Source organism: Pan troglodytes, chromosome 6, assembly GCF_028858775.2.
Source record: "Pan troglodytes isolate AG18354 chromosome 6, NHGRI_mPanTro3-v2.0_pri, whole genome shotgun sequence".
NCBI lineage: Eukaryota > Metazoa > Chordata > Mammalia > Primates > Hominidae > Pan > Pan troglodytes.
Window position 1 is genome coordinate 75,490,255 of NC_072404.2, and position 22,394 is coordinate 75,512,648.

Here is a 22,394-nt window from a genome sequence, read left to right on the forward strand (position 1 = left end):
GGAAGGTGATGGCTCTTTAACCTGCCACTCTGATTCCCTCCCGGGGACACACTGATTGCAGTGGGGGCTGACTTGGCCAGGCCAAGGATGGTGGATGACAGCAACGCCAAAGCCAGGGGTGGGGCAAGAAAGGAGGCCGGGCATGAAGGCTCATGTCTGTAATCCCAGCACTTTAGGAGGCTGAGGTGGGAGGATCACTTGAGCCCTGCAGTTCGAGACCAGCCTGGGCAACATAGTGAAACCCCGTCTCTACCAAAGAAAATACAAAAACTAGCCAGGTGTAGGAGTATGTGCCTGTAGTCCCAGTTACTCGGGGGGCTAAGTGGGGAGGATCACCTGAGCCCAGGGAGGTGGAGGCTGCAGTGAGCTGCGATCGCACCACTGCATTCCAACCTGAGTGACAGAAGAAGACTCTATCTCCAAAAAAAAAAAAAAAAAAAGGAGGTATTTACCTGGGCAGAAGTTTCCAGGCTGCCTTGCAGAACCTGAAGCTCCCGTTGGCTTGTGGCAAGTTCCTGCTTCAAGCTCTCTAGAACTTCCAGCTGTTCTTGAGTCTGAAAGAGAAGAAAAACAGAGGGACTCTGATCTGGGTGGCAGTGACAAAGAATATAAAAATGTAAAAATGTCCCAAGCGATCAACAAGAGATCTGTAAACTCTACTGTATGTAAGTTACACCCCCCAAAAAAAGTGCAGGGTGTGGGAGGAGGAGGCAAGACCCCAGAGTGTACTGAAAATGTGGAATGTCAAGGAAGGATTTTTTATTATGTATTTATTTATTTATTTATTTATTTTTGAGACGGAGTCTCGCTGTTGTTGCCCAGGCTGGAGTGCAGTGGTGCAGTCTCAGCTCACTGCAACCTCCACCTCCAAGGTTCAAGAGATTCTCGTGCCTCAGCCTCCCAAGCAGCTGGGACTACGGGCACACGCCATCACACCTGGCTAACTTTTGTATTTTTAGTAGAGATGGGGTTTCACCATATTGGCCAGGCTGGTCTCGAACTCCTGACTTGGTGATCCGCATCCCCCCACCCCCAGCCTCCCAAAGTCCTGGGATTACTGCCGTCTCAAAAACCAAACAAACAAAAAAAACAAAAAAACGCTCATCCCTCTCTCTCTGCTACCCATGTCTTTTCCTTTCCTCAAACTCTCCACCAGCCTCATCCTTGGAAAGCCTTTGCTGATTAACCCCAGGCAACCTGGGTGCTTCCATTACTTCGTGTATGCACTGGTGACGGTGTTTTGCTGTTCTGTGTGGCCACCATGGTGTGCTCCCTGCTGTGTGATGCCAACCGACCCACAGAACTGCCCTTGGAGCAGAAGGCCACAAAGCCCCCGCCACCAACTCAACAGCCCCCTCCCTCATTTCCCGAGTGCTCCTCATCCCACTCACCTTCCGCTGGCCCTGGTCACTGATGCGCTCCAACGAATCCTCCAGCTCTTTTTTCTCTCGTTCCAAATCTACCTGGGCTTGTCTGGCCATGGACACCTGTTTGGTCACCTCTGCATTCTGCAAAAGAAGAACAGTGTCTTGAACCAGGAGATCCCAGGCTTAGAGGACATCCTCCTGCTAGGACAATCATACTCAGGCTGTGCGCGCCCTAGAGTCAGACACAGGAATCACTTTCCTACCCACAGCCGGAACAGAGCCATCACCTTCAGATGCTTGATGCTCAAATATTTACAAAATAATAAAGAAGGTGGGTGACCTACATGGGATTGGCACCCAGGACACAGCCCAAGACACAGAGGCAAGGAAGCCTGAAAAGGTGTGGTTCCCGAGATGACGGCAATGCCTTAGAGATCAACGTAGGGTTTGCTGGCCCCGGGGAAGCCACAGGCCTGAGCCGCTCTCTCCCTAGAGGTGCAGGGCCTGCAGGATGGTGACAGGGGCTGAGGGTCTTACCTTCCGCAGCAGGTCAGCGTGGTTCTGAACCAGCTCGCTGTACTTCTCCTTTAGCTTGCTATATCGCTGTTCATTGGCTTGAGCTTTCCCTGTATTGTAAAGGACCAAGGTGAGGAGTCTAACCTAGCAGGGACCCTTGCCTTCCTTGCAATGAGCCAGGGTCCCTAGAAGGTCCTCCTTGTTTTGTTTTGAGACAGTCTTGCTCTGTCACCCAGGCTGGGGTGCAGTGGCACAATCACTGCTCACTGCAGCCTCGACCTCCTTGGGCTCAAGTCATCCTCCCACCCCAGTCTCCTGAGTAGCTGGGTTCATGGGCACACGCCACCACACCCGGCTAATTTTTGTAGAGACAGGGTCTCACTATGTTTTCCAGGCTGGTTTCAAACTCCTGGGCTCAGGTGATCCTCCCACCTCAGTGGGATTATAGGCATGAGCCACTGTGCCCGGCCAAAGATCTTCCTTTGATTTAGGAATGCATATATGCTTTTCTCCCTTGAAAGTCCTACTTACAGAAACTTCTCCAGGAAGTCATCTTTAAAAAGAATTCAACTAGTTAAAAATCAAGCCAGGGGCCAAGCGAGGTGGCTCACGCCTATAATCCCAGCACTTTGGGAGGCCAAGGTGGGTGGATCACCTGAGGTCAGGAGTTCAAGACCAGCCTGACCAACATGGTGAAACCCCATCTCTACTATAAATACAAAAATCAGCTGGACATGGTGGTGTGTGCCTGTAATCCCAGCTACTCGGGAGGCTGAGGCAGGACAATCGCTTAAACCTGGGAGGTAGAGGTTGCAGTCAGCCCAGATCACACCACTGCATTCCAGCCTGGCGACAGAGTGAGACTCCACCTCAAAAAAATAAAACAAATAAATAATCAAGACAGGGATTCATGCCTCTTCAGCACTTACATACATGGCATTTATTCTATGGGGGCTTTCAGCTTTTTAAAAAATTTATTTGAAATTTTTTAGAGACAAGGCTCTCTGTTGCAGAGGCCGGAGTGCAGTGGTGCAATCAGCTCACTGCAGCCTTGAATTCCTGGGCTCAAGCGATCCTCCTGTCTCAGCCTCAAGAGTAGCTGGGACTACAGGCACGTGCCACCACTAATCTTTTTTATTTTTTCTAGAGATGGGGTCTTGCTATGTTGCCCGGGTTGGTCTTGAACTCCTGGCCTCAAGCAATCCTTCCATCCTGGCCTCCCAGAGTGCTAGGATTACAGGCATGTGCCACTGTGCCCTCAGCTTTTATGTCAATTTCTTTGTTAGGACCTCAATCCTCTCTCCTTCTCCCTTAGTATCCACTGCCCAGGGCAAGGACTTCAGTGCTGTCTTCTGTATTTCCCATCTCTATGCTCAGCGGTGCCTCACACACAGCTTTGTGCCTGCAGGACTCAAACCCGCCCTCTGGACTGAGGCTAAGAGCTGGCATTCCTAGCTGTTTCTAGAAAGACAGTCTGGGTCTCCCCCACCCAGCCTCTGTGCCGCATCCTGAGTCCAGCTGGGCTCTGCTGCCCGCGCCTGCCCCCGGGGCCCGCCCCCGCCCCCGCCCCCACCCACCACTCACTTTCTATCTCAGACAGGCTCCGCTGAGCCTTCTCGGTGTCCTCCCGCTGCCTCCTGAGCTCGTCCAGTTCTGCCCGCAGGAATTCACAGTCATCGGCCGCCTGCTGCCGCAGGTGCTGCTGCTCGGCCAGCTCTGCTTCCAGCTCGCTGACGTGGCCCTTCAGCTGCAGCACAACCCGCTGGCTCTGTGGGGGGACTCCGGTCATGAGGCCAACCGCCCACTGCCACGGGTCACGGGCATGGGCCGGAGAAGCGGGTCCTACCATGCTTTCAAGTAAATACCCGATTCCCCTAAGTCAACTCTCCACGTCCCAGGAGGGTTGGACCATCTGGTCATTAGGAGCCCCTCAATCAACAACAATAACAGGGGATGATGGCCGGGGAATTGTGGTCCTCTTTAGAGTGGCTGGGGGTAGCAGTGGCTGTCCCTGTGGGTAAAGTCACCTGACCAGCCACTGTGAGGGGCGGTTGTTAATATAGCACCAACATTGCTCACAGCTGTCTCTTCTCTTTTTTTTTTTGGCGGTTGGGGGAGGGGAGGGACAGGGTATCACTATCACCTAGACTGGAGTGCAGTGAGGTGATTATGGCTCCCTGCAGCCTCAACCTCCTGGGCTCAAGAGATCCTCTAGCTTCAGCCTCCCAAGTAGCTGGCATTACAGGTATGCACCACCATGCCCAGCTAATTTTTAAAAAGTTTTTTGTAGAGATGGGGTCTTGCTATGTTGCCCAAGCTAGTCTTGAACTGCTGGGCTCAAGTGATCCTTCTGCCTGAGCCTTCCAAAGTGCTGGGGTTACAGGCGTGAGCCACTGTGCCCGGCAAACCAATCTCTCCTTATCGCCATGTGAGAAGGTCTGGTCTTGTTCTCCACAGCTTCTCAGCCTCATGGGGACCAAGGTCATCTCTGGGTATCAATCACATGGATACTGTGCCTGGCCTAAATGCTGTCCTCATGGCATGTAAAATGGAAATGCATTATGACAGAGAACACGGGAAGACCTGGTTCTTTCGGATTTAGCATTTCTACCAGTTTTTATTTGGTTTTAGAGACACAGGTCTCGCTATGTTGCCCAGGCTGGATTCAAAACTCCTGGGCTTGAGTGATCCTCCTACCTCAGCCTCCTGAGTAGCTGGGATCACAGGTGCGCACCACCACGCCTGGCTTGTTTCTACTAATTAACCTACCCTAAGGATGTGGTCCAAAAACTGTCTAGCTGATGCAATTTTTTTTTTTTTTTTTTTGAGACAGAGTCTTGTTCTATCGCCCAGGCTGGAGTGCAGTGACACGATCTCAGTTCACTGCAACCTCTGCCTCCCAAGTTCAAGCAATTCTCATGCCTCAGCTTCCCGAGTAGCTGGGATTACAGGTGCCTGCCAACACACCCGGCTAATTATTGCATTTTTATTGAAGACGGGGGTTTCACCCTGTTGCCCAGGCTGGTCTCGAACTCCCGACCTCAGGTAATCCTCCTGCCTTGGCCTCCCAAAGTGCTAGGATTACAGGTGTGAGCCACTGTGCCTGGCCAGTGTGATGCAAATTTAACATTCAAATCTACCGTGTTTTGGTGAAGCGCAAAGGCAGAGCAGATCCAAGTTATACCTCAGTCTTCATGTTTTCTAGCTGTGCCTTCAATCCACTGATCTCTCTGTATAGTCGCTCAATTAAGTGGTCCCTGGGAAGAGAAAGGGAATGAGTTTCCTTCCATAGTGCTTCTATCCCTCTGTTTTTAATTGTGAGCTCAGGGGAGGAAATTAAAAGCTGGTATTAATTTGGGGACAATTCTTTGAAATGCCATAAATTATACTCTAAATGTTACCAGATACTAATCTAATACTCATAAATCCATGGTTATTGATTTTCTTCTGAGATTAAAGGGGCCAATATTTGAGGGTCAAGACATTCCTTTTTTGTGTGTGTTTTCGGTTTTGTTTTAGAGACAGTCTGGCTTTGTCGCCCAGGCTGAAGTGTAGTGGCACGATCATAGCTCACTGCAGCCTTGATATCCCAGGCTCAAATGATCTTCCCACTTCAGCCTCCTGAGTTACTGGGACTACAGGTGTGTACCACCTGCCCAGCTAATTTTTTTACTTTTATTTAATAAAGATGGGATCTTGCTATGTTGCCCAAGCTTGGTCTTAAACTCCTGGCCTTAAAAAATCCTCCTGCCTCATCCTCCCCACATGTTGGGATTACAGGCATGAGCCATTGCCCCCAACCCTTCAAGATGTTCTGTATCTAAGAAGCCCCAGTATCATTAAGAATTCCTCTTTGGTTAGTGTTTTGAGGCAGACCATGGCTTAACTTAGCTCCTGAACCATCTGCTTGAACCCAGCTTGGACTCACTTCTCATCCTTGTTCACACCATTTTGACTGTTGAAATTGAAGGGATCACTGCTGAATGAACTGCCAAAGATGTCATCAAACTTGTTGTCAAATAAATTCTGTGGTTGACCAAAAAGGAGTGAGAATAAGTCAGAGAGCCAGAGAATTCTGTGTGTGGGTCAGTTGAGTGATATGGGAGAATGCCCCCTTTCTCGAATTAAACGGTTCAGACCTGTTTAATTTTTTAAATTTTTTTGAGACAGGTTCTCGCTGTACTGCCCAGGCTAGAGTACAGTGGTGCAATCATAGCTCACTGCAGCCTCCAACTCCTGGCTCAAGTGATCCTCCTGTTTCAGCCTCCTGAGTAGCTGGAAGTATAGGTGTGTGCCACCATACCTGGACAATTTTTTAATTTTAATTTTATGTATTTATATTTTTAGGGCCTGGTTCTTGTTCTCTTGCCTAGGCTGGAGTGCAGTGGCATGATAACAGCTCACTGTAGCCTTGGCCTCCCAGGCTCAAGTGATCCTCCCATCTCAGCTTCCCACATAGCTGGGACCACAGGTATGTGCCACCACATCTGGCTAATTTTGTAAAGATGGGGCCTTACTATGTTGCCCAGGCTGGTCTTGAACTGGCCTCAAGCAGTCTTCCCACCTTGGCCTTGCAAAGTGTTGGGATTACAGCTGTGAGCCACTGCACCCATTTATGACCCTTCTGGGAGCCACAGAGCAGGATGCTCAGCCTAGGTTGGTGCTAGGTGAATGAAGAGAAGCCTGAACCTGGTTAGAGTCAATGGGCTTTGGCCAGGGTCTCCCCCAGCCTCTCCCCTGTACTTGCAGGTGAGAGGAAAGGCCAAGTTTCTCTCCCAAGTGGTCCTCACCTGCTGAGAGGCATCCATGTCCATGAGGTCATCCTTCTCTAGGACTGGCTCGCTGTCGGGGGATGAGGCCTCTGCAGGGATCACCACCACAGGGCTGATATGTTCTGACAGGGCTGAGGCTCGCAGGAAGTTGGGTGGGTTCTGAAGACGGAGACACATCCTCAAATAGTGCTTGCTTGCCAGGCCCCGCGGGCCCTTAAGAGGGTACTTGGGGCCTCTGCAGTGCCGAGGGTGTGTGGTTGGGCATGCTTACCTCAGGCAGCTGGGGGATCTGAATGAGCCGCTTGAAGTACTGCAGGTTGCTGGAGCGGTAGAACAGATCTTTCAACCTAGGGGTGGAGAAGGACCTGAGGGCTGCTGGGTGTCTTCATCAGCCCCACGTAGGGGACAGAGCAGCCACCTGGCTTTCCTGCCCCCTCCCCAGCCCAAAGGCACAGGCTGTCAAGGAGATAAACTCCATGGTGCTGGGATTCAATGATGATGCTGCAGAGGAGGATTATTTAAAGCTGGTCCTCAGTGACCTGCTGGTGAGGAAAGAGTAATTCATGCTACAAATCCTTTGGAAGAGTAGATGATCAAAAAGCTAATTTCTTCATTGCTGTAGAACACATGTTGTTATTTTGCAGATTTAACTTCCGAGGAGTGTTTGGTTTAGAGTAACATTAAAAGAAATTGACTTTCTCTGAGGATAAGCCAACTAACCATAGGAAAAGGGAAGGGAATTTTACTACAAAGGTAGCTCTCTTCTTTCATTACTTCTCTTTGTTTTTGGACTATTTGTTCTCTCCACAATTAAGATTATAAGTTCCTGGGAAGTGGGGACTGAGCTCCGCTGAGCTGTTTCCCATAATGCCAGGGACAGGGCAGCCGTTCAATAAACACTTGGAGAATTACAATCGTTTGGTACTATGTCCTAATCTTGGGTGGATATGCACATGAAGAAACCAATATTTTTTTTTTCTCTCTCTCTCTTTTTGTAGAGGCAGGGTCTTGCTCTGTCACCCAGGCTAGAGTGCAGTGGTGCAATCAGAGCTCATTGCAGCCTTGAATTCCTGGGCTCAAGCAGTCTTCTGCCTCAGCCTCCTGAGTAGCTAGAACTACAGGGATGCACCACCATGCCTGGCTAATTTTTAATTTTTTGGTAGAAACAGGCTCTTGCTGTGTTGCCCAGGCTGGTCTCAAACTCCTGGCTTCAAGCAATCCTACTGCCTTGGCCTCCCAAAGTGCTGGGATTACAGGCATGAGCCACCACATCTGGCAAAATCAACATCTTTTTCTCATTCTCAAATCTCTATTTTGAATCTAAACACTGAAGACCAAGAAACCTGAGAGGATCCAGACTTATATATTCTTCATTTTTATTTTGTTTATTTATTTTTTGAGATGCAGTGTCGCTCTTATTGCCCAGGCTGTAGTGCAATGGCGCGATCTCGGCTCACTGCAAGCTCCACCTTCCAGGTTCAAGGGATTCTCCTGCCTCAGCCTGCTGAGTTGCTGGGATTACAAGCATGTGCCATCATGCCTGGGTAATTTTGTATTTTTAGTAGAGATGGGGTTTCTCCATGTTGGTCAGGCTGGTTTCGAACTCCCGACCTCAGGTGATCCGCCCGTCTCGGCCTCCCAAAATGTTGGGGTTATAGGCGTGAGCCAATGTGCCCTGCCTATTTGTAAATATTTTTTTGAGATTGGGTCTTAGTCTGTCGCCCAGGCTGGAGTATAGTGGCAAAATCATAGCTCACTGCAGCCTTGACCTCCCTGGGCCCAAGGGATCCTCTCACCTCAGCCTCCAAGTAGCTGGGAGTACAGGTGTGTGCCACCACACCTGGCTAATTTTTTTGTGTTTTTGATAAAGATGGGGTCTCTCTATGTTGTCCAGGCTGGTCTCAAACTCCTGGGCTCAAGCCATCTACCCACCTTGGCCTTCCAAAGTGCTGGGATTATAGGCGAGAGCCACCATGCTTGGCCTATTTTAATTTTTTTAGAGACAAGGTCTTGCTGTGTCACCCAGGCTGAAGTGCAGTGGAACGATCAAGGCTTGCTGCAATCTCAACCTCCTGGGCTCAAGCGATCCTCCCACCTCAGCCTCCTGAGTGCTGGAGTTAACTACATCTATTCTGAGATGAAAGGGGTACATGGGCCTTAAATCCTTTGGCCTGCAACAATGAACTTTCTCCAGCTTAGTCCAATAAACGAAACCCCCAGGGTCTCGTTACAGCCTGTCAGATCCCAAGACTTAGGCCTGTCTCTGTCTCTGTGACATCACTGCTGCTTCCCCTGAATTCAAGGACAGTGAGGTCTCAGACAGCAGCCGTGTCTGTGTGGAACAGCAAAGTGGCTACTCAGGGGAGATGTTTTTATAAGCTAGAAGCAAATGAAAGGAAATGAAATCACCTGACCACACATCCCCATCTTGCTGGTTTGGAGCCAACAGTAATAGGCTCAACTGCTTTCACAAGCTACCGGAATTTGACATTCCAGGAAATCAGCCTCAGGGCCTGTCTCCTTGGACTAAAGAAGCCATTTATCACAGAATATGTACTCGGCTTCTCAAATGGAACAGGGGTACCAGGAGGTGGGTACAACCACACACTTGTCCTTCGCTTGCTCCTGGGGAACCAGGCAGAGAAGCTGAAACTTGGCATTTGGGAGTTATGGTCAAGGGTGAGGAAATTAACAGGAAAAACAAGAGAGTGCACTTTTACACAGCTAAGTCAGGAGGCCCTTCTCAGCCCCCTCTGTCCTCCCAACTCTCACTCTATTATCCTTCCCTTTTGCCTGGTTTCGCCTCCCCTCCCCTCCTTTCCTTCTTTTTTTTTTTGGATGGAGTCTTGCTCTGTTGCCCAAGCTGTAGTGCAGTGGCATGATCTCAGCTCACTGCAACCTCTGCCACCTGAGTTCAAGCAATTCTCCTGCCTCAGCCTCCTGAGTAGCTGGGATTACAGGGCTAATTTTTGTATTTACAGTAGAGACAGGGTTTCATCATGTTAGCCAGGCTGCTCTCAAACTCCTGACCTCAAGCGATCCACTTGCTTCGGCCTCCCAAAGTGCTGGGATTACAGGTGTGAGCCACTGCACCCAGCCTAAGTAAAGATCTTTTGTTTTTGTTTTTGTTTTGAGATGGAATCTCATTCTGACGCCCAGGCCTGAGTGCAGTGATGTGATCTTGGCTCACTGCAACCTCCACCTCCTGGGTTCAAGTGATTCTTCTGCCTCAGCCTCCCGAGTAGCTGGGATTACAGGTGTGCACCACCATGCCCTGCTAATTTTTTAGTAGAGACGGGGTTTCACCATGTTGGCCAGGCTGGTCTTGAACTCCTGACCTCAAGTGATCTGCCCACCTCGGCCTCCCAAAGTGCTGGGATTACAGGCATGAGCCACTGCACCCGGCTGGTGTTAGCAACTTTTATTGAGGCGGCAGTGCACAGCCAGCAGCGGAGGTCCTGTTCCTTGCAGCGCAGGGCTACCCCATACACAGTAAGCCCAGAATAGTAGCTGTTACATTTATACCCACTTTTAATCATATGTAAATTAAGGGGCAGATTATGCAGAAATTTCTAGAAAAAAAGTGGTAAATTCCGGATTGTCAGGTTATTGCCATGGAAAGGGGCGCTAACTTCCGGATGTTGCCATAGCAATGGTAAACTGTCACTGCACACTGGTGGGTGTGTCTTATGCAGAGGTGCTTCCGCCCTTTCCCTGTTTTACTTGTCCTTAATTTGGTCCGATGCCCAAGCCCTGCCTCCAGAGTCCAGTCTCCCATCCCACCTCAGAAGCAGGTCATATTTGTAGGGTATCAACCAAACCTGCTAGTGGATTGGACATGGGGGATGAGGAAAATGGTGACTTCCAGATCTCTGGCCTAAATGGATGATGGCAGTATTTGTTGAGATAGAAAAGAATGGGGAGGGGCTGGGCACAGTGACTCGCGCCTGTAATCCCATCACTTTGGGAGGCAGATCACTTGAGGTCAGGAGTTCCAGACCAGCCCGGCCAACATGGTGAAATCCTGTCTCTACTAAAAATACAAAAATTAGTCGGGCATGGTGGTGGGCGCCTGTAATCCTAGCTACTGAAGAGGCTGAGGCAGGAGAATCACTGGAGATGGGGAGGCTGAGGTTGCAGTAAGCCAAGATCACACCACCGCACTCAAGCCTGGGTGACAGAGCGAGACTCTGTCTCAAAAACAAAAACAAAAACAAACAAACAAAAACAGAATGGAGAGAGAAAGGTTTTTTTGTTTTTTGTTTTTTTTTTTGAGAAAACCTAAAGTACAGTTTGAGATTTAAGTATGCTATACAGATGTCAAATTGGGGACAAGAGGCTGGCATTCAGAAGTAAGGTCTGGCTGGAGATGCATATTTAGGGGTTATCAGTCTATAAATGCTATAAGACCAGAACTTAGGGAGACGGAAAAGAGAAGAGGATGAAGTCTGGGGCATAAGCAGGCAACTAATGAATGGATGAAATCTCTTTTTTCTATATGCTTCTATGGGATTTATTAGATAACCAATAGTTACCCTAGCTATAGGTAGATTTGCCTCTGTCTGAGCTATTTTCTGTCACTTTATCACCTTAGAATGAAGATGACCTCAGGTCGGGTGCAGTGGCTCACGCCTGTAATCCCAACACTTTGGGAGGCTGAGGTGGGCAGATCACAAGGTCAAGAGATCGAGACCATCCTGGCCAACATGGTGAAACCCCATCTCTACTAAAAATACAAAAATTAGCTGGGCGTGGTGGTGTGTGCCTGTAGTCTCAGCTACTCGAGAGGCTGATGCAGGAGAATCACTTGAACCCAGGAGGCGGAGGTTGCAGTGAGCCGAGATCGTGCCATTGCCATTGCACTCCAGCCCGAAGATAACCTCACCCCCACAAGTATTTTAAAAAAAATTTTTTTTAGAGACAGGGTCTCACTTTGTCACATAGACTGAAGTCCAGTGGCACAATCATAGCTCACTGCAGCCTCGGACTCCTAGGCTCAGGCCATCCTCCTGCCTCAGCCTCTCAAGTGGCTGGGATCACAGGTGCATACCACCATGCCCAGCTAATTTGTTTTACATTTTTTTTCTGTAGAGATGGGGTCTCGCTATGTTGCCCAGCCTGGTGTCGAACTCTTGGCCTCAAGTGATCCTCCCACCTCAGCCTCCCAAAGAGTTGGGGTTACAGGCATGAACCACTGTGTCCAGCCACCTCTCACAGTGCTCTTGCATGGCTTAATGATTTTATAGCGCTCTTGAATTCACCTCCATTCCTGTTACTTGAACCACTTACTTTGTAAACTGCTCCATGAAGCGGTCCCGGTGGCCTTGCAGGGTGTCAGCTGGGAGGCCTGGAAGAAATTGGAAAGAGTGTGAGAGGGGAGGGGGACCAGAGGGCAGGGAAGCCACAGCGGGGCTCTCGATGGGGAGGGGCCCAGCTACCCTGGGGCATGTGGCCAGCACTGCCAGGGGCCACGACTGGCCTAGAGCTGTCCCGAGGTCTGGTAACCAAGGGAGCCCAGCAGGAACCAGCAGGAGTGTGGAGACGCTTATCCTCCAAATCCTTCCACTTCAATTAGTTCCTGAAGGACAAGCCATGCCGGGCACAATAGGGTGGAAATTGTGTCCTGGACTAGAGAAGAAATGGTGACCTGACCCAGTAGCAGGCTGGACCATGGCAGGCCCAGGAGGGAGCAGTTCTTTCTCAGCTATTGACTGCATTTGTTTTAGGTTGAGGCTCAGGGCTGATATTAGTCTGGAAGAGATCCACAGAACCTGCCCAAGAGGATGGCTGTCAGAAGGCAAAGAACAAGGGATTGAAGGCCAGGTGCAGTGGCTCACACATGTAATCCCAGCACTTTGGGAGGCTGAGGCAGGAGAATCACTTGAGGTCAGGAGTTCAAGACCAGCCTGACCAATATGGTGAAACCATGTCTCTACTAAAAATACAGAAATTAGCCGGGCGCGGTGGCATGCGCCTGTAATCCCAGCTACTTGGGAGGCTGAGGCAGGAGAATCGCTTGAACCCAGCAGGCGGAAGTTGCAGTGAGCTGAGATTGCACCACTGCACTCCAGCCTGGGAGACAGTGAGACTCTGTCAAAAAAAAGAACAAGGGATTGAGGCTTGGGATCTGAGTTCCAGTCCCGGCTTGGTTGGTAGCTAACTCTATGACACTGCACACACCAGTAACCTCTTAGGACAGCCTCCTCCCCTACAGAGCCAGTTCTCTGAGGTTCTGTAACCTCTCAGATGTGCGAACCTGCATATTGCAGCTGTAGATCACAGCTCAGCAATCCTTTTAGTGTTTGCTTTATTTGTTTAAATTTACATTTGTTATTTGGAAATGGGTCATACATTCATTGGATAAAATCAGGGAACACATGTATAAAACATGATTATTGAAATGGCAAAAGATGGCTGGGCGCAGTGGCTCCCACGTGTAATCCCAGCACTTTGGGAGGCTGAGTGGGGAGCATCGCTTGTACCCAGGAGTTTGAGACCAGCCTGGGCAACATAGTGAGACCCCCATCTCTACAAAAATTAAGAAATAAAAATTAGCCAGGTGTGGTGATGTGCACTGTAGTCTTAGCTACTCAAGAGGTTGAGGTGGGAGGATCTTTTAAGCCCAGGAGTTTGAGGCTGCAGTGAGCTACAATCGCACCACTGCACTCCAGCCTGGGTGACAGAGCGAGACCCTGTCTTAAAACAAAACAAAACAAAACAAAAATGGCAGAAGTGGACAGTGAATGAATATGGCACTTGACCTAAATGATCTTTCTCCCAAGAACCCTTAACCCCAGTTAAATCAGGAGAAAAACATCAGGCAAACAGAATTCAGGAACATTCTACAAAAAACTCAGAACTGTCAAAGTCATCAAAAATAAGGGAAGTTTGAGAAGTGAAACGTCATAGCCAAGAGGAACCTAAGGAGACATCACAACTAAATGTCACATGATGTACCGGGTGAGATTCTGGGGCAGAAAAAGACATTCGGTAAAAACTGTGACAATCTGAATAAAGTACGAACTTTTTTTTTTTTTGAGACAGAATCTCACTCTGTTGCCAGGCTGGAGGGCAGTGGCACAATCTCAGCTCACCACAACCTCCGCCTCCCGGGTTCAAGCAATTCTCCTGCCTCAGCTCCCAAGCAGCTGGGACTACAGGCGCGCGCCACCACACCCCGCTAATTTTTGTATTTTTAGCAGATACAGGGTTTCGCCGTGTTGGCCAGGATGGTTTCAATCTCTTGACCTCGTGATCCGCCCGCCTTGACCTCCCAAAGTGCTGGGATTACAGGTGTGAGTCACCGTGCCCTGCCTTAAGTACGAACTTTAATTAATAATAAGGTATCAACACTGGTTAATTAGTTGTGACACATTTCTTTTTTTTTTTTTTTCTCGAGACGGAGTCTCGCTCTGTCACCCAGGCTGGAGTGCAGTGGCACGATCTCGGCTCACTGCAAGCTCCACCTCCTGGGCTCACACCATTCTGCTGCCTCAGCCTCCTGAGTAGCTGGGACTACAGGCGCCCGCCACCACGCCCGGCTAATTTTTTGTATTTTTAGTAGAGACAGGGTTTCACCATGTTGGCCAGGATGGTCTCAATCTCCTGACCTCATGATCTGCCCACCTCGGCCTCCCAAAGTGCTGGGATTACAGGCGTGAGCCACCGTGCCCAGCCAGTTGTGGCAAATGTTTCATACTAATATACGAACAAAGGGAAAATGGAACTGGGTATACGAGAACTCTCAGTACTATTTTTATAACTTTTCTGTAGATCTAAAACAAAAATAAATGTTTATTTTTAGAAAAGAGGGCCAGCTGCAGTGGCTCACAATTGCAATCCCAGCACTTTGGGAGGCCGAGGCAGGAGGATCACTTGAGCTCAGGAGTTCGAGACAAGCCTGGCCAACAGGATGAAACCCTGTCTCTACTAAAAACAATACAAAAATTAGCCAGGCATGGTGGCGGGCACCTATAATCTCAGCTACTTGGGAGGCTGAGGCAGGAGAATTGCTTGAACCTGGGAGGTGGAGGTTGCAGTGGGCTGAGATTGTGCCACTGCACTCCAGCCTGGGCAACAGAGCGAGACCCTGTTTCAGAAAAATAAATAAATAAATAAAGTAAATTTAAAAACTATGTATTGTAAAGAGTATCCCTCCTACCCCTTCCTCAGCCCAGAGGCAGTGTGGGTCTTGGGTATTGCCCTGCCTTCAAAGAAGGCCTTTAAACCCAAACACTTAATTACCTGTCTCTTCTCATAACTCCCTCAGCCTCCCGAGTAACTGGGACTACAGGTGTGCACCACCATGCCCAGCTTAACTCCCCATTTTACAAAAAGGCAGTGGTGATGTTCTACTGAGCAACAGAATACTTGGAAACAATGAAAAGTTTCCAGGGGAAACAATGAAAAGTTCATCTGTATTCAGCACTCTAAGCAGCTGGTCCCTTCTCTTGGGGGCCCACTCCACCCTCTCAGCTCCCTTCAGGCAGGCCTACTTGCCGCAAAGCCCTTCTAATCCCCGGGCAGCTAATTCCAATCTCCCTTCCACAAAACCACCCTAGGTTAGCATCTAGGCGATGCTACACCCTTCCCTTGTACTGTCTAAATAAAGAGATTCATTACTTGTCAATAACCGCAGTTACAGAGTATACTGTCTTATACTACTTTATTTTATTTTTTTATTTTTTTTAGGCACGGTCTCGTTCTGTTGCCCAGGCTGGAGGGCAGTGGCACAAACACAGCTCACTGTAGCCTTGACCTTCTGGGCTCAAGCGATCCTCTCGCCTTAGCCTCCCAGGTAGCTGGGACTACAGGCGCATGTCACCATGCCTGGCTAATTTTTGTATTTTTTGTACAGACAGGGATTTCACTATGTTGCTCAGGCTGGTCTCCAACCCCTGAGCTCAAGCGATCTGCCTGCATCAGCCTCCCAAAGTGATGGGATTCCATGCGTGAACCACTGTGCCCACCCCAGACACATCATTTTAAACCAGAAGGACACAAAAGTATAAGAACTGGCGGGTGTGGTCGGTCATACCTGTAATCCTAGCACTTTAGGAGGCTGAGGTGGGCGGATCACTTGAGGCCAGGAGTTCGAGACCAGCCTGGCCAAAATGGGGAAACCCCATCTCTACTAAAAATTCAAACAACAACAACAAAAAATTAGCTGGGTGTGCCAGCACAGACCCGTGGTCCCAGCTACTTGGGAGGCTAAGGCACAAGAATTGCTTGAACCTGGTAGGCAGAGGTTGCAGTGAGCCGAGATCATGCCATTGCACTCTAGCCTGGGTGAGAGAGTGAGACTCTGTCTCAGAAAAAAAAAAAAAAAGTGTAAGAACTTCTGTAAGACCAGAACCTCCAAACTATATATATTCTGCTAAGGGCACCCCAGGGAACTGAAGCTAGGTAAGGGATAGGTCTCCATTTAATGAGCAGCTGTGTTTTATAATTTATATTTCTCCATAAAATTCCATTTGCACAAAGGGATTGTGTAGATAAATGGTCTGGAAATCATTATGTTAGCTCATGTAGGTCTAGGCCAGGTCTGCTGATATTTGTGCTGTTCGTAGGATACACGACATACTTGATGAATGGTGACGTGCTCAAGCTAGAGGCAGACAGAGAGGACCATCCTGGTGATGGCAGCTGCCAGTCCAGATGGCCTGCCACTGCCATCATGCCAGCTGCAGCAGGGAGGCATGGCCAGGGCTGCACACTCCATGGAACAGGCAGAAGCCTCACCCTCCTGGATGGGGCTGTAGCCGCCCAAGTTGTGACTGCAGATCTGAGCCTCCCTGTGCTCTTGAGGGTCCGGAGCAGGCAGGAACCCTACCTTCCCAGGTGCAGCTGCAGCCGCCCAAAACACAGCTGCAGACTTGGGCCTCCCACTCCATGGAGTGGGTGGCAGCCCTGCTGCCCCGCACCCGCCCCCAGCCCCGGCTGCAGACTCAGGCATCCCTGTACTCTTCAGGGCCTGAGAAGGCTCTCCCTCCCCTCTTCTGAACCTGTTCCCGCTGCCTGGCTTCTCCCTGCTGTCGGCACCCACTCTGATCTTAGAGCAAAGTTGGGGCTGAGCCCTGTTGCCATGCATGGCAGCGGGAGGCAGACAGATTCCTGGGTGAAAGGGCGGGTCCCCGGTGGGGGCTGGGCTGCCAATCCCACAGACCGGAGTGGGAACTTGGGGTGCCCTTTCCGGGCCTGCCCATGGACCAATCGGGGTGCATTTCCTCCCCTCTGAGGCCCATAAAAGGCCTGAGCTCAGCCAGAGCTGAGCAGAGATGGGACGACCAGCTACAGAGAGGAGCTACCCTCTCTGCTGAGGCTTCAGAGACCTGCAGAGATGCTAGGATAACCAGCTGCAGAGAGGAGCTACCCACTCCATGGCCTCTTTTCTGCTGAGAGCTGAACACTCGACAGGACAACCTGCCTACAGACAGAGAGCGGTACCCACTGCAGTCTCCTCTGAGCTGTTCTAATACTCAATAAAGCTCCTCTTCATCTTGTCCACCCTCCACTTGTCTGCATACCTCATTCTTCCTGGATGCCGAACAAGAACTCGGGCAAAGGCACCACTGGCCCCAGAGGTTTCCAGCCAGAAAACGGACACCCCAAAGATCCTGTAACACTGGGACACAAGAGTGGCAAGCCAGGGGCTTTACTGGGGTCACCAAAGCCTGGGCCCTGCTCTTTTATCCTCACAATGGTCAGAAGCTCCGGGGCCTTTTGAAACAGAAGCAGACAGCCAAAGGCACTGAGAAGGACTGTGTTTCTCTGGGGACATCCTCAGGCTGGGATCCTCCCTCTGGCCTGAATCTCATGTAAGAAGATCTGGCCCGCGGTACTCACAGGAGTGGAGTTTGAAGAGAAGCTTGACAGTGTAGTCATAAAGGTGGCTGCAGTCCAAGATGACCTGGATCAGCGGGGCGAGGCGGCACTGCCCTGCTGCCGTCACGGACACAGAGCGGGACATGTCCAGGGAGTTGAATACTAGGAAATAAAAGTGAGGGAGAAAGGTGGTAGAGCCAGGGGATTACAGGCAGCCTCTTCAGAGGGGCAGAGGCAGGGGTCCAACATACACCAAGGACCGATTCTGTGCGTGCTTTACCTCATCGAATTCATCTAACCCTCACAACACTCCCATGAGATAGGTAAACGTATCCCCATTAAACAGGTGAAGAAACAGAAGGTTAGTAACTTGAAGACTGTCACAAAGTCAGGAAGTGGTTTTGTTAGCCGAGCATGGTGGCGCATGCCTGTAATCCCAGCTACTCGGGAGGCTGAGGCAGGAGAATCGCTTGAACCCGAGAGGCGGAGGTTGCAGTGAGCCAAGATCATGCTATTGCACTCCAGCAACAGAGCAAAACTCAGTCTCGAAAAAAAAAAAGTGGTTTTCGCAGGGTGTGGTGGCTCATGCCTGTAATCCCAGCACTTTAGGAGGCCGAGGCGGGTGGATCGCCTAAGGTCAGGAGTTCGAGACCAGCCTCTCCAACATGGGAAAACCCTGTCTCTACTAAAAATACAAAAATTAGCTGGGCATGGTGGCACATGCCTGTAATCCCAGCTACTCGGGAGGCTGAGGCAGGAGAATCACTTGAACCCAGGAGGCAGAGGTTGCAGTGAGCCGAGATTGCACCACTGCACTCCAGCCTGGGTGACAAGAGTAAGACACCATCTCAAAAAAAAAAAAAAAAAAAAGTGGTTTTGCTGAGAGGTGGTGAGTTAACAGACTTGTTGGAGAGCCCAAGAGCTGATGGGGCCAATGATGGTTAGACCAGGAGCCTTTGCTCCTGAGAGTCAGAATATTCAGTGCATCATGACTGGGTGAACTAAGCGCTACTCTGTGCAGAGACCCCTGATAGCTCAGGGAAGAAGAGATTTGCTCATAACCTGGGAGAGCTCCTACCATGGCGGACATGGAGGAGGAGCCTCATCTTCGTTTTTTATCTCTTTACGAGACTGGGTCTCAGCCAGGTGCAGTGGCTCACGCCTGTAATCCCAGCACTTTGTGAGGCCGGGGTGGGGGGACTGCCTGAGCCTGAGTTTGAGACCAGCCTGAGCAACATGGCAAAACCTCATCTCTACTGAAGATACAAAAATTAGCCAGGCGTGATGGCTCATGCCTGTAATCCCAGCTACTTGGGAAGCTGAGGCAGGAGAATCGCTTGAACCCAGGAGGTGGAGGCTGCAGTGAGCCAAGATCCCACCACTGCACTCCAGCCTGGGCGACAGAGTGAGACTCTGTTTCATAAATAAATAAAACAAAACAAGCCAGGCACAGTGGCTCATGCCTGTAATCCCAGCACTTTGGGAGGCCGAGGCGGGTGGATCGCCTGAGGTCAGTAGTTCGAGACCAGCCTGGCCAACATGGCAAAACCCTGTCTCTACTAAAATACAAAAATTAGCTGGGTGTGGTGGCGTGTGCCTGTAAACCCAGCTACTTGGGAAGCTGAGGCAGGAGAATCGCTTGAGCCTGGAAGGTGGAGGTTGCAGTGAGCTGAGACGGTGCCACTGCACTCCAGCCTGGGTGACAGAGTGAGACTCCATCTCAAAAGAAACCAAACCAAACCAAAACAAAACAATACAAAACAAGAAAAATAAGAAAAAGGACTTGGGAGAAGGAAGATATGTCAGGGTTCAGGGCTGAAACTTGGGACACCTGTCAACAAAAATAGAAGTCTTGCCTCCACCCTCTTGAGTTTCAGAGACGAAGTTGCTCCCTCAATTTCTCACGCTGGAGCTCCCTCCACACTAACCTCCTGCCCCCATCCTAGACCAAGCAACTGGCCGTCTGGCTGCAGACACTCAGCTCACACCACTGGCCAGGCTGATTTTCCTTCTTGCACTGGGCACCCACTGCCTCTGCAGACTCTGCACGCAGCGGGCAATGAAATGACTCTCCCCGCGGTCCCTCTGTGAGTGGAACTGGCCCAGAGGGAAGCCTAGCACTGCCTGTATTCCGCTTCCCGACTGCACTAATCCCTGGTAACTGGGTTAGTCTGGCAGCTGAAAAAAAAAAAAAAAATCCCGAACTGTTCTAATTAAAAGGCAGCTTTTCTTCTTGACACAAATTAAAAGCAGCTGTCACTGCAAGGCAGCCATCCCCAAGTCTACCGGCTTCCTCAGGCTCCAACTGGCAGGAACCACGGGCTGTTCCATTTCCCTGCCTGGCCCCGATTCCTGATACCTTCCAGGAATGCCCTTTGGCATCCAGAAACATCTAGAGCAGTGTCATCGCGGACAAGTTGCTCAGTCACTCTGTGCCTCCTGATGCTCTTCTGTTGAGCACATGTGGCTATAACAGTGCATACCTCGTAAGGGTCTCAGAGGACTTCAATGAGAATGCTGGGAAAAGTGCATGGAATTGTGCAGTGGTTCTTGACTTTGGCTTTGAGACTGGTTAGGATCACCTGGGGAAACTGAAACACTGAAGTCTTCCTGCAACCCCCAGAACCGCCCCACCATCTGTTTCAATTGGTCTGCGGTATGTTGGGATGTCAGTGGGTGTCAAAAGGCTTCCCCTGCTGTCCCCCGTTAGGCCAGGTGCTGTGGCTCATGCCTGTAATCCCAGCACTTTGGGAGGCTGAGGTGGGAGGACTGCTTGAGGTCAAGAGTTTGAGGCCAGCCTGGCCAACATGGTGAAACCCCGTCTCTACTAAAAATACAAAAATTGGCCGGGTGTGGTAGCAGGCACCTGTAGTCCCAGCTACTCAGGAGGCTGAGGCACAAGAATTGCTTGGAGGCTGCAGTGAGCCAAGATCCCACCACTGCACTCCAGCCTGAGCGACAGAGCAAGGCTCCGTTTCAGAGAAAACAAAAACAAAAAAAACGCCCCAGGTAGATTCTAATCTGCATCCAGGGTTGAAAACTGTATGTCCAAGCTCAGTGGTTGTCAAGTTTTAGCACACATCAGAATCACCCACAATAGTGCTATCCAATAGAATTCTACAATGATGAAAATGTTCATATAAACTTTTTAATATATTAGCCATATGTGGCTTTCTGAAATATGGCTGAAATAGGACTAGTGCAGCTGAGGACCTGACTTTTAAATGTTATTTAATTGTAATCAAGTTCAATGATCACATGGGGCTAGTGAGTGCCCTATTGGACAGTGCACACTGCGGGTGCTTCTTAAAGCACAGGAGGCTGGGGGTGGTGGCTCATGCCTATAATCCCAACACTTTGGGAGGCTGAGGTGGAAGGATCACTTGAGCTCAGGAGTTCGAGACCAGCCTGGTCATATAGCAAGACCCCATCTCTACAAAAAATTAAAAAATTAGCTGGGTGTGATGGCACACATCCCTGGTCCCAGTTACTCAGGAGGCTGAGGTGGGAGGATCCCTTGAGACCAGGGAGGTCAAGGCTGCAGTGAGCTATGATTGTGCCACAGTACTCCAGCCTCGGCGACAGAGTGAGATCCCATCTCCAAAAAAAAAAAAACACAAGAGAGAGAGAGAAAAGAAAAACAGCAGTGATGATGAAATAGGTGAACAGAATTCATTACATGGTGTTAACTTTCAGCTGCATGCTCTGGGAAACTCTAGGGTGAATTACTTAGAGTCTTCTGGACCAGAGCTACCCGACTATAACTCCTGGATTCAAGCAATCTTCCCACCTTGGCCTCCTGAAGTGCTGGGTTTATAGGCATGAGCCACTGCACCTGGTAGCCTGCTGTTTTTCAAAAAGCAAGCATTCTTTTATGGTTGAGGGCCTGCTATTCAGCAGGCACTGGGCTAGAACAGAGGGAATTTAGAGATGAGTAGGTCAGCATCTCGTGGTAACAATATTAATGAACAATGCATATAAAACCAGAGCAGGCTGGGCACGGTGGCTCATGCCTATAATCCAAGCACCTTGGGAGGCCAAGGCAGGCAGATCACTTGAGGCCAGGAGTTCGAGACTAGCCTGGCCAACATGGTGAAACCCTGTCTCTACTAAAAGTACAAAAATTAGCCGGGTGTGGTGGCACACACCTGTAATCCCAGCTACTCAGGAGGCTGAGACAGGAGAATTGCTTGAGCCTGGGAGGCGGAGGTTGCAGTGAGCTGAGATGGTGCCACTGCACTCCAGTCTGGGCAACAGAGCGAGACTCTCTCAAAACAAAACAAACAAACACACAAAACACCAGAGCTAGGGGTCATGAGATGTGGCACAAAAAAGATGGCTGAGCTCACCACCTCTACCCCTTACTCATTCTCTCAGCTAACCAAGTCCTTTTGGACCTCATCACCATCTCCGCTTACTCATGGTCCACTGTCTGTCAGGAACTGGAAGGATGACCCAAAGGTTGAAACATTTGTCTTGCTTATCCCTAAACACCACAGCAGCGGGAGGCAGGCAGGTAGCCGGCTCCAAGAAGAGGTGAGAGCCATGGGGAGAGAGCTTGTGTCAGCCGAACTGCAACTTCTAGGCTGCACTTTCCCAAGGATGACAATTCCAAGAATCTCACTCACGCCTGCATTCAGATCTAGCACATTCCAAAGCTAAATGCAGGCTGGGCGTGGTGGCTCATGCCAATAATCCCAGCACTTTGGGAGGACAAGGCAGGCACATCACTTGAGCTCAGGAGTTTGAGACCAGCCTGGGCAACATAATGAAGCCTTGTCTCTAAAAAAAGTACACAAAAATTAGCTGGGCATGGTGGTGCGTGCCCGTAGTCCCAGCTACTTGGGAGGCTGAGGTAGGAGGATGGCTTGAGCCCCAGAAGCGGAGGTTGCAGTGAGCCGGAATCGCACCACTG

The 22,394-nt window shown here is 50.0% G+C and overlaps 1 protein-coding gene across 5 annotated transcripts in view; it reads right to left on the reverse strand.

Annotated features, from left to right (window-relative positions):
- The window catches only part of LOC134810435 (huntingtin-interacting protein 1-like), a 136,225-nt gene that overhangs the window by 22,994 nt on the left and 90,837 nt on the right, over positions 1 to 22,394 (reverse strand). For 4 of the 5 annotated variants that reach the window (XM_063814306.1, XM_063814304.1, XM_063814303.1 and 1 more), the window contains 10 exons: positions 17,501 to 17,641; positions 11,945 to 12,002; positions 6,927 to 7,002; positions 6,674 to 6,814; positions 5,812 to 5,909; positions 5,068 to 5,140; positions 3,468 to 3,651; positions 1,905 to 1,993; positions 1,392 to 1,508; positions 453 to 554 (listed from right to left, as the gene is read on the reverse strand). In XM_063814306.1, the coding sequence (XP_063670376.1) occupies positions 453 to 554; positions 1,392 to 1,508; positions 1,905 to 1,993; positions 3,468 to 3,651; positions 5,068 to 5,140; positions 5,812 to 5,909; positions 6,674 to 6,814; positions 6,927 to 7,002; positions 11,945 to 12,002; positions 17,501 to 17,641 (1,079 nt within the window). The remainder of the gene's footprint in view (positions 1 to 452; positions 555 to 1,391; positions 1,509 to 1,904; positions 1,994 to 3,467; positions 3,652 to 5,067; positions 5,141 to 5,811; positions 5,910 to 6,673; positions 6,815 to 6,926; positions 7,003 to 11,944; positions 12,003 to 17,500; positions 17,642 to 22,394) is intronic. The other variant, XM_063814305.1, reaches the window with a different exon arrangement.